Source organism: Podarcis gaigeae, assembly GCF_964106915.1.
Source record: "Podarcis gaigeae genome assembly, chromosome: 8".
Lineage (NCBI taxonomy): Eukaryota > Metazoa > Chordata > Lepidosauria > Squamata > Lacertidae > Podarcis > Podarcis gaigeae.
This window is the reverse complement of record NC_139684.1, coordinates 64739426-64750586: the sequence shown is the minus strand read 5'-3', so window position 1 is coordinate 64750586 and position 11161 is coordinate 64739426. Positions and strand designations below refer to the sequence as shown.

General features: G+C 43.6%; 1 protein-coding gene across 2 annotated transcripts; it reads left to right on the top strand.

Annotated features, from left to right (window-relative positions):
- Positions 1-542: 542 nt before the first annotated feature.
- GPN2 (GPN-loop GTPase 2) lies at positions 543-10270 on the top strand. 2 transcript variants are annotated; one of them, XM_083750937.1, is made up of 7 exons: positions 582-639; positions 1298-1347; positions 2606-3043; positions 4748-4904; positions 6062-6222; positions 8018-8148; positions 9557-10270. In XM_083750937.1, the coding sequence occupies exons 1-7, from the start codon at positions 597-599 to the stop codon at positions 9627-9629; spliced, it is 1053 nt and encodes a 350-aa protein (XP_083607063.1). In that variant the 5' UTR covers positions 582-596; the 3' UTR covers positions 9630-10270. The 2 variants fall into 2 exon arrangements, with proteins under 2 accessions (XP_083607064.1, XP_083607063.1); XM_083750938.1 differs by lacking the exon at positions 1298-1347 and having other exon boundaries at positions 543-639.
- The last annotated feature ends 891 nt before the right edge of the window (positions 10271-11161 follow it).

The following is an 11161-nucleotide window of genomic DNA, read 5'->3' as shown; positions in this document are numbered from 1 at the left end:
AGATATTTTGCCTGTTTAGTGTATCAGGTTCTGAGCATCACAATCCCACCCACTCCCATGTGATGTAAGTATTTGGTGGTGCCCATGAGTGTCTTACATTTCCCAAATATGCTACTGGTCTCAAAAAGGTGTCCTATTGGAATACAATTATTCCCACCGAATGGTCATGGAGAGTGGGGAGAAAGGGGGTTGAATACATTGAAGTGAGGATGACTGGTTACCCAAACAGTGTTTGGAAATGCAACATATTGCCATGGCCATTTGGTTTCATCATTTTCCAGTAAACAAAGGATAGCAACTCCTTCCAAACTTCACGGCTTTTACCACGCGCTCTATAATGGCTGCCATGCCCCACCTCCGTCTTCAGAGAGCAAGCCAAAAGCACAAGTCATGTCAACTTTTGCCCTCCAAGTGGCGCTCGCCGCTTAGTTAATAAGGACGGAGTCCCCATGTTCGAAAAAATACGCGCGGAACCTTTGTTTATCATGCCTCCTTTTCCCCTCCGGATTAAAATAAGAGCGTACAGCGGAGCGGCCAAAGTTGCCTGGGCGGCGCCAAGACCTAAAGCGACGCTGCTTGTACCATAGAAGGAAGAAATGTGGAGAAGCTCATCCTGTTGTCCGCAGAGAAACCTTCCTGGTTTGTTTCTGGGTTTTTCGGGGTGTCCACTGGGAACTGCCCGTAGAAGTAAACGGAGAATCATAGAATAGAACTTAAGAGTTGGAAGGGATCCCGGGGGTCATCTAGCAATGCAGGAATCACGCCCAAAGCCTAAGCCCCAATTAATCAACCCTGGAACAAAAGGAAGCAGCAAAGAGTGGAATTGTTTCTAATTTGGGGTTATGTTGTCTGAAAAATGCTGATTTGAAAAAGGGCCCCCTTTCTCTCCGTTACCCAAATGCAGTGCTCTCTTGTATGCAGAAAACCTCGTGCTCTGTTGACCTCCATGGACACACATTGCAATTTTAAATGCCACAAGAAAAAGAACGCAAAAAATTAAATAAACTGAAGTGTAGGTTCATTTCCCACACCAAACAAGGCCTGAGTTTGCTGTGTGAGGTGGCACAGAGGCACACTGGTCACTCCATACAATCAGAGGTTTTCCCAATAAATTCAATTGGCAGCTCTGACAGCCACCATGGAGAAGTGGGCAGAGGAGACCTGAGTGAACCAGAAGTCAGTTAGACTGTTTTACTGAGTGGAGTGATTACGGCAATGGCTATCTGGGGGTTGTTGTTTTTTAGCCGATGTTCAGACTTGGTGCATCACTCTAACCTTTTTACTATCTCTGTGACAGAGAGTCAAGGTGTGTTGTTGAAAAAAGTCCGTGTTGCAGTTGCTCCGGAGGTGAGAGGCGCATTTGTGCTTGCTCTGAATGCTTCTTAATTCTCCTTCTCTCCTGGCCCCCTCTGTGTCTCTGTTTATTTCTTCCCCAACTTATTTAGGGGCAGCGTAGAAGGGATTGATTGTGATAGAAAGGAGCCCTCCTATCTTAACAATGCCGCCCTCTGTTCCTTTCAAGGCACAGCTCTGAGTTCTTGCCCCTCAACCACATGCACAACCCTGCAAGTCCATCCTAGCCATAAAATGCACAACTTATGGGCCGAGGCAGTTTATTCAAATTGTGCCTCATTTTCTCTATTTCCCCACTAAGCCTCTTAGAAGTAAAGGAGCTTTGCACACTCCTGCATAAAACACCAGTATAGGGGAGTACTCTCATTCAGAACAGCACAGTACTATAATTAGGGCCAGCTTGAGATATTTTGCTGCCAGAGGCAATAGGACAAGGTGCACTCTGCCCTCTTCATGTACAGAAGTACATGAAGTACCTACTGGACTGGTAGTTGAATCTTATTTCAGTACTGGCAGGGCCAGCTCTATCATTAGGCAAAATGAGGTGGCTGCCTCAGGCAGCAGATGCTGGAGGGGCAGCATAGGCAGTCTCTCTCTCCCTCCAGCAGCTCCTCCTCCTAAGCTCCCCTGACAATATTGCTCCATTGGAGGACTTAACTATGTGTACTGACCGCATGGTCTGTCCTAGTCTCACTAAACTATCCTGCTGCCTCAGGTATACTGGAGGAATTTACTGTGTCAATAGTGTCAGAGTAAGAATCAACTGCTTTGGGGCCTGATTGGATATTTGAATTCAGATATCTGAACACCCCTGGTCTAACACTACAATCCAGGGTAGCCATTGTGGTGCCCTCCACATATTGCTGTACTACAGCTCCCCCCATCCTTGACCATTGACCATACTGGCTGGGGCTAATGGGAGTAGTAGTCCAACAACATCTGGAGGTCATCATATTGACTGCCCTTGCTCTCATTACTGTATCAGTCTCTCTGTAAGTCAGTAGTTACCTGATATTACCTTAGAAATCTTTTTGTTTCAGTTGTACACTTCAGTTGTTGGGGTTGTTTTTTTAGAAGTGCCGGTAATTTGTGAATGTAGCAAACATGGTGTCATGGAAGTACACTCACCAATTGGATCAGAATTGGATCAGCTTTTTCCTTGAGAATATGCTTGATAACAAAGCCATGTTTGCTTCCTAAATACTGTGTGAAATGGTCCATATATTCTGACATTTTGCTGTCTTTTTTTTAGAAAAAGAACAAAAGTTGCATCATGTCGTACATCCAGAAGCAGTCCACAGTAGCCTTTGGTCAGGCAGTGATTGGGCCTCCTGGCTCAGGGAAAACAACTTACTGTCTTGGCATGCAGGAATTTCTTTCTGCAATTGGGCGCAAAGTAGCTGTAGTGAACCTGGACCCAGCCAATGAGGGGATTCCTTACCAGTGCGCTGTGGATATCTCAGAACTTATCACCTTGGCTGATGTAATGGAGAACTTGAAACTGGGACCCAACGGTGGCTTGATCTATTGCATGGAGTATCTGGAGGCCAACTTGGACTGGCTGCAGGAGAAACTGGCCCAATTTAAGGGGCATTACTTCTTATTTGACTGCCCGGGACAAGTGGAGCTTTGCACCCATCATAGTTCATTGAGAAACATCTTTGCTCAGCTTGCTAAGTGGAACTTCAGGGTATGGTTGGTGTAGATGAGGGATGGTAGCCCTCCAAGCATTTGTATCTGGCCCTTGGGGCTCTCCCTGCACCGCACCCCCTCACCACCTCTTCTTCAAGCTTCTTTTACAGTTTTTGCTTGGCGGCAATGTGCACTTGAATTCTGATCATGTATTTTGCATGCCTGGAAAGGGAGAGGGTGGGTGAGAGTGTTTGAAACTAGCCTAATGCACCAAGGTAAAAGTCACACGTGCTGCTTTGCCCACTTTTGCCCCTGGCATGTGACCTCCAGAAGAGAATGTGACTTTCAGGATGAAAAAGTTCTCCTGCCCCTGGTGCAGAAAAATAAAACAATGTTAGGTGGTAGAATTTTGCATGGAAAATGGGTACTGGGAGTGAGAGCATCCTTTGGTGCCAAACTGCAAGCCAGATTTGGCTCCAATGCACATTAGCTCTATGTAGCATAGAAGCCTTTTACAACTCATTTTCATTTCCATTTGAGTGAAATGGTTCAGGCAGTTCAAACTACACAATTGCAACTCCTTTATTTCTGTGGATTGTATTGATTGGTTAAAATTGCCTGAGCTGGAAGGGTTTGACATCTGAATAGCTTGGATGCCTCCATGCACCTGTGTTTTTGACTGGCTACCATGCTGTAAAGATTCATGTGTGAATTGGGCTTTAGGATTAAGTGTCCTGGGCTCTTGTATTCCCTATTTCAGTTTTGATGGCCATTTTCACTTTATGAAGATTTTTTTAAAAAATCTACCACCCACCGTGTCTGGATTTAGCTTCAGCTGGCTTAATTGCATCCAACCTCCTATAGTGTTCAGATTCCAGAGAAGTATCAGTACTAAAGTTGCTGTATCAGATGTAAATGAAAAGGTACAGCTCTCTGATTTTAATGTAATGATGGCACTTGGCTTTAAACCTCTTAATAATCTTACACAGAGACTGTATAGGCATTGAACAGGTAGAGGCACAAGATGAAGCCTCTATGTCAGGAATGAGATAACCCATTCTAGCTGTTTTCTGAACACCACTAGGTTCAACAGACTGGTCACCTCATGGAAAACAATAATAAATATCAAATAATGATCTCTGGTTGATTAAGGTGCAGTTGCCTCTTTTTTTGCTGCTGCCTAGCTCAAGACTAAAGACTATTATTGGATAACCTCCCCCCACCCCACCCTGCTATTTGGTAAACTGGATGGAGCGTGGTTTACATGGGGAAGGGCTTTGTGTAGAGCATCAGTTTTGCATGCAAATGGTTGCAGGTTCAATCCCTGGCTTCTCCGGTAGGTTCATGTTCCTGCAAGATTCTGGAGTGGGGGGTCTTCAATGCAGCTGGTTTATGGGCTTTTAGAGGGGAAAGAGGGCTATTTCTTTACTTACTCTGTAAGCAATCCAACTTCCACTACAATGGTTTTCCTAAACCGGTACTACTGTTGCTATTTAATATTACTTATATTTATCAGTTGCATCAGACAATGAGATTTTGGAAGCTTTGCCCCTCCATATGTTGTTGGACTACAAATCCTATCAGCCTTAGTCAGCATGGTCAATAATCAGGGATGTTGAGAGTTGTAGTTCAGCAACTTCTGGAGGACCACATGTACCCCATCCCTGCCCTAAGCGATGACTTGTCTCCATTAACTTGTCAGGATGTCCCAGACTTGACACAACACTGATTCTCATCCTTCTCTTGTTTCTTCTTTGCACAGCTGGCAGCTGTCCATTTAGTGGATTCTCATTACTGTACGGACCCCGGCAAGTTCATCTCCATTCTCTGCACTTCCCTCTCCACCATGTTGCACGTAGAGCTACCCCACATCAACGTCCTCTCCAAAATGGACCTAATCGAGCAGTATGGGAAACTGGGTGAGAGTCGCCAGTAGGAGGTCCTTGAATGAACGGCCATGGGGAAGACGGGTGTAGCCTTTTACTAAGTGATAGTGAGAAGTTGTGGATAATGAGATCCTGTAGCCTGAGAGAGACCATAATTCAGTTAGAGCACCTGCCTGCATGCTTGGTTACTACCTTTCCAGTGAAAAGAAACGGAGACAGCAGGTTCTGGAAAAGACAATTGCCCTCTAACCTAGAGCAAGGGAGGGGAATTTTTTTCAGCTTGAGAGGCACATACCCTTCTAAGCAAGCATCCAGGAGCCACATACTAGTGGTGGATGGGCAAGAATCAAAAGCGAGCAGAGTGAAGAACGTCAATTCTATCTTTGCACAATAGGATTGTTTCTACACATACTTAAATACACACCCCTATCCACCATCCAGGCAAGCAAGAAGCATTGTCAGAGTTCAAGGGCCAATTCTAGTCAGGCAAAAACACACGAGAGTGCAAAGCAAGGCTATTGAGTGATGTGGCTGGAGAGAGAATGTGGCCTGGGAGATCCCCAAGAGCTAGATAGGGAGACCTGGAGGACCTCATTTGATCCCCATACCTGACATTCCCCATGCTTGCCCTAGAGAGAAGCTCCAGTTAGAGAAGACAGCTGTGGGCTAGCCCAGAACCTTTGACCCTCCAGATATTGCTGAATTACAACTCCCATCAGTCCTGGCCATTGGCTATGCTTGCTGAGGCTGATGGGAACTGTAGTTTAGCAGTGACTGGGGGCTAAATGTTCCCCACTGTTGGGCTAGATTCTAGTCACTACATTAGAGAAGAGAAACCCGAGACTTTCCAGGTGCTGCTGACTACAGCTCCCATCACCCTTGATCATTGGACATACAAGCTGGGACTGATGGGAGTTGGGAGTCCAGCAATGTCTGCAGGATCCCAGGTTCCCAAGGCAGCTCTTTATATATTTAGGAAGCCACTTTCTTTTGGCATTAACAGGAGACTGGGATCTCCAGTGGGCTTGCCAACTCTTTAATGGCCTTTAATATAGGCATAGCATACCTATTTTAGATTGTAAGCCTATAGGTAGAGAGTGATGTGATTTGGCTTTATCTGCACCTTTTGTTCCTGAATTTGCTAGAGACTTGTCTTTTTTTTTTTTTTTTTTTTTTTTTTGGTCTTGCAGCCTTCAATCTCGATTATTACACAGAGGTTCTTGATTTGTCCTATCTAGTGGATCACCTGGCTACAGATCCTTTCTTCAAGAACTATCAACACTTGAACAAGAAGCTTGTGGAAGTGATTGAAGACTACAGCTTGGTTTCCTTTGTTCCTCTCAATGTCCAGGTAGCCAAACCAAATCAGCAGGAAAGTAATAATTGACATTTGGGGAGCAGGCAGCCGTTCAGTTTAGGTTCTGTTTGGAGTACTTCCTTTTCCTGCTGGAAAATGTAAACGTCGTCTTTCAGGATCTGGATTTTATAGGCTTTTACATTTCAGATATTGGCTGTAATTTGTTGCTATAGCATTAAATAATAATGTGTTTCATTAAATTACATGAAATAAATGGCTAATATAGTTTAGTGGCTAAGACACTGGACTGGGAAGCCAGGAGTCCTCCAATTCAAATCCTGCCTTTACCATGAGCTCACTTGGTAGATCTAAGCCAGCTTCTGTCTTTCAGACTCAGGATTTTTGTAAAGCAGGAGTGGGAAACCTGTGGCTTTCCAGATGTTGGCCTGCATGGCCAATGGACAGGGATGGTGGAAGTTTTTGTTCACCAACATCTAGAGGGACATGGGTTCCCCACTTCCACTGTAAAAAGTATTAGATAATGTTTGTAATTGCCTTCAAATACTGGCCACAATCCTGTGCCCAGTTCCCTGGAAGGAAAGGCCTCTTTCACTCAGTGAAGCTTGCACCTGAGTATCTGATTGTGCTCTAAAGCACTATTTAATAATGCTAAGTATTGCTATACGCTAACTTTAAAATAGGAAAACCAAAAAAAATTCCTTCCAGTAGCACCTTAAAGACCAACTAAGTCAGTTCTTGGTATGAGCTTTCGTGTGCATGCACACTTCTTCAGATACACTGAAAAGGAAGAAGCAAGAAGCATTTTTCACCTTTTCACCTCTTGCTTCTTCCTGTAAGACCTATTGCAGTCGTTAAGAGTCGTCAACAGGCTCATCACAGCTATCTGCCAATCACCCATTCCCACCACCCTTCTGAGTAATACCCCTCCCCACCTTCTCACTATATAGAAGGGTCTGGAAACTTCTGTTTCAGTGTATCTGAAGAAGTGTGCATGCACACGAAAGCTCATACCAAGAACTGACTTAGTTGGTCTTTAAGGTGCTACTGGAAGGAATTTTTTTTGTTTTGACTATGGCAGACCAACACGGCTACCTATCTGTAACTTTAAAATAGGAAGTTTGCTTAAATTATGTTCCAGAAAGTAAAGAAACAGATGATAATTTGGCAATGCGTTTGCATATACTAGCCAGATTGGAGAGTGATGCTGAAAGGATCAAAGAGAATTAAAAATATAGAAAGGAGCTGGACTGCTTTTATTTGTCACTAGGAAAGTAAAACCACCACATGTATTAATATGCTATATAAATGAATATGTGTGTTTACGCTCAGTTATTTTGAGAAGAAAACATCTGTTAATACGGCATAGAACTAACAGGCAAAAGATTTAAAAATACATATAAGGAAGCACCATGTGACATTGCCTATCTGTGAAAGGCGTGCCTATATTAGAGCAAGAATCATGGAAGTTTAATGGGGAATCCAGCTAAACTGGAAGTGAACCAAAAAAAAGTGCTGAAATGGAAAGGAATATTGAAAGATGATCTTTGGATTGCAGTCTGCCTGTAAGCCAGCTCACATGTGCTTCTTTCATCACCTGATGATTGCAGCACCCAGTGGCAATGTGCATGTGTGAATGAGCTACTACAGTTCAAAATCCACAGCTACAACTTCCGTATCTCATCAGACCCAAGTGTCCCAAGTGATGAGAAATCACAAATTGTGAGAAATCAAGTGATGGTACATGCCGTGCGTTAACTGGCCCAGTGAGTAGCATCATGGAACATGAAAGATAAATTAATTTCAGCCCCTAACGTGTCCATTTTCCTAGGATAAGGAGAGCATGCAGCGTGTGATGCAGGCGGTGGACAAAGCCAATGGCTACTGCTTTGGAGACGCAGAGCACAGAAGCCTTCAAGCCCTGATGTCTGCAGCAGTGGGAGCTGATTTCCACTTCACATCGTATCCTTTTTTATTGTGTTCCCCTTCCCTGCTGAAAGGCTGAGTCTTATTTATGCATCCCAAGAAATGAATCATCTAAAGGAAAGCTTCATGCCCATAACTATATTGCAGTTTTGAGGGTCAGTTTACACTGCCATTGGCACTGGTAGCTGATCAGATGGAAGTTTTACTTACTTATTTTATTCATTTAACAAATTTATAGTCTGCCTCATAGTATAAAGCTGTTGAAGCACTGCACTGTATAAACCTATGAATCAAAACTGTACAATGTGCATGAATAAGCCTGTTTCTGCAATTCCAGCCCAGTTTCAAAGGTGTGTTGTGATTGTGGAAATAAGCTATATTTGTGACAATATCAATAGCATTTATTTATTTTTATTTTATTGAAGCATTTATAATCGACACTTTCATACAATTTAATCAAGGCAGTATACAGTATGCAAGATTATAATAAAATCAGTGAAAGCAACATCATTTGAAACTTCACTATAACATCAGTAAATACTGGTTGGTGAAAAAGGAAAAAAATCATATTGCAAAGGCCTGTCTAAGCAAAGCAGGGCCTGTATTCAGAAAGCATCTGGAAAAAGGTATGGATGATTCCTGATGATCCTCTACTGGCAGGGAGTTCCACAGGCAGGTCCTGCCACACTAAAGTCCCAGTCCCTAAGTAGAGGCCAACCCAAACTCAGAGGCATGAGGAACCACCAGAAGTGCCCCATTGAAGGATCTTCATGATTGAAGTAGAGAGTAAGGAATCAGGCAGTCTTTAAGGGCCTTTTGGACCCATTTTTTAGGGCTTTGTGAATTAATACACGTAGAACCAATGTAGGTGATACCAGGCTGATATACAGGAGCACCAAGATACACCCACCTGCTTCCTGCATGTGAGATTGCCAGCATGGATGCAATCCATAAGCTGTGGTTTATTACTCCATATTCTGCATGTCCGGTCAGATGTTAGGCTTTACGAGTAAGTTTCTAACCCTTAGGGCAGTAAGCAGAGCAAAAGCCCAAAGATGATGTAATACTGACTCTCTTTCTCGTATCTTTTGAAAACAATTTCTTATGAGCTGTGGGCAAACTTTTTACCACTCTTTGATTAAAATCTGAGCACCTCTGGGGTCTGGATAAAATTGTTTTGTGAGCTGGACGTAGCCTGAGGGCTGCCGGATAGCCACCTCTGATCGAGACAAATTGCTTCTCCCACTCTTGTTCCGTGGAGCTCAAATTCCTTTTTGTATTGTTTGCTGCTTCCGATACTGTACCTTTTGGATGGAATGTCCTCACATTAATTGCACTGTCAGCTAGCAGTCAAACAGAGATCTGTGCTCCTTTCTCTCTCTCACACACTCTAAGCATCAGCCACCACTTGCTGTTTATTTCCCCTTAACTCACATATAACCAGCACATTAGCAGTCCAGGAGAAGTATGTGCAGCCGCAGGAGAAAACTGTGGAGCAGGAAACCATGGATGTGTAGCATGCCTGCTGCAACTGTCCACTGCAGGTGGACAGCTCCTCCCATCCAAGTTGGTTTCCCATGTGTATTAACCTGAAGCTGAAGAAGTACCCTGCAAGATATGGACTACCAAGATGCAGCTTGGGCCTTTAGGTTCCTCCCACACAATAACTTTCTTTCTGGTGTACTTGGGAGCCTCTGTGCTTGAGACAAAGGGGGGCCTCCCCACCAAAAAAAACCCAGTTAGCAGTGAGCTGTGGTATGGGCAGCTGCGAGGCACAGAAGATGACCGATGAAATGGCAAAAGTAATAGAGGTCTGCTGCCTAAAGGAAGTTTGCACCAAAGATTGTCAGTGTGACTGCTCTGTTGTTGTTTTATTGAGAAGCATGGAATTCTGTTAACTTTGTACAATTGCATAGGAGCTTGACTGTCTTCGCTTCTGCGGCCGCCAATGCTCTGCCTCTGTTTGGCATTTCAAAGTGTGGAGATGACAAGCAGTGATGCCGGGCACTAGGGACAGGAGCACCCTCAAAGCCTCCTGACTCCACTTGCTGTGAACCCCCCCCCCCCCCCCGTAAATGCCAGGTTTTGGCCTTGGCCTTCTAGGAGATGCCTTCTGGTGGAGGGACTGCTCAATCCATACACTCTGTTCCAGACTTGTGTGTGTATATCCATATCTGGTATTCTTCTTTTGGTATGAGGACGGCTTTCCTGCCCCACCCACAATAACTGTATGGAAAAGAAACAATACACACTTAAGACACCTTTAAATATATCAAAATTATTATTATTATTATTACTACTACTACTACTACTACTACTACTCCTCCTACTCCTACTCCTATTTCATTAAATTTCTTACCCACCCTTTACCATAAGGTCTCAAGGCCAGTTGCAGCCATGTAAAATTTAATATTAACAGCAATTTATAACAAGTTGCAGTCACAGAAATAGAGTGGGTCCTGTAAACATTTCTCAAGTGTCAAAGGCCAGGGTAAAGAGGGTATATATTTAGCATTCAATGGAATGAACCACCACTCCTACCACCAAACATCTGTGTGTGGTAAAATTACCAAGAGGGCTCTGCTGGTATTAATATTCAAAATGGGGTCTGCAGGGAAGCAGGCAGTCTTTTAGATATTTGTGGCCTAAATTGTACAGAAGAAGCTTTCATGGACTAGAGTCCCACTTCATGGGGTGAGGGATGGGAAGAATGAGTTCAGATGGAAAGGAAATAGAATAAGGCAAAATAAAATCTATGACAGTTATAGTAAATTTTACTAGGTAAAGCTTTAAAGAAAGCAAAAAAAGCACCATGACCACAGCAATAATTGATTATCAAACTTTGCTAAATCACTTAACACCTATAGTGGGAAAGGAAGCAGTTATCACAATTCAAATCACACTGGGCCAGGAAGCTGTTTTCAGGATTCAAACTGCAGGTGAAAGAAGTGAAATTCTTGATAAGCTGTAATGTGATGGTTGTATGCTGGAGCCTTCCTTTGGAACTGGTGTAGAGAGAATTCTAGCAGGTGCAGCTTATCTCAGTCCT

What these genes read in the sequence shown, in the direction of transcription:
- GPN2 (XM_083750937.1), top strand. Translation starts at nt 597, where the DNA reads ATGTGGAGAAGCTCATCCTGTTGTCCGCAGAGAAACCTTCCTG. An exon ending in TCCGCAGAGAAACCTTCCTG is followed by an intron (nt 640 to 1,297) that starts GTTTGTTTCTGG and finishes TCTCTGTGACAG; the next exon opens with AGAGTCAAGGTGTGTTGTTG. An exon ending in CGAGCAGTATGGGAAACTGG is followed by an intron (nt 4,905 to 6,061) that starts GTGAGAGTCGCC and finishes TTGGTCTTGCAG; the next exon opens with CCTTCAATCTCGATTATTAC.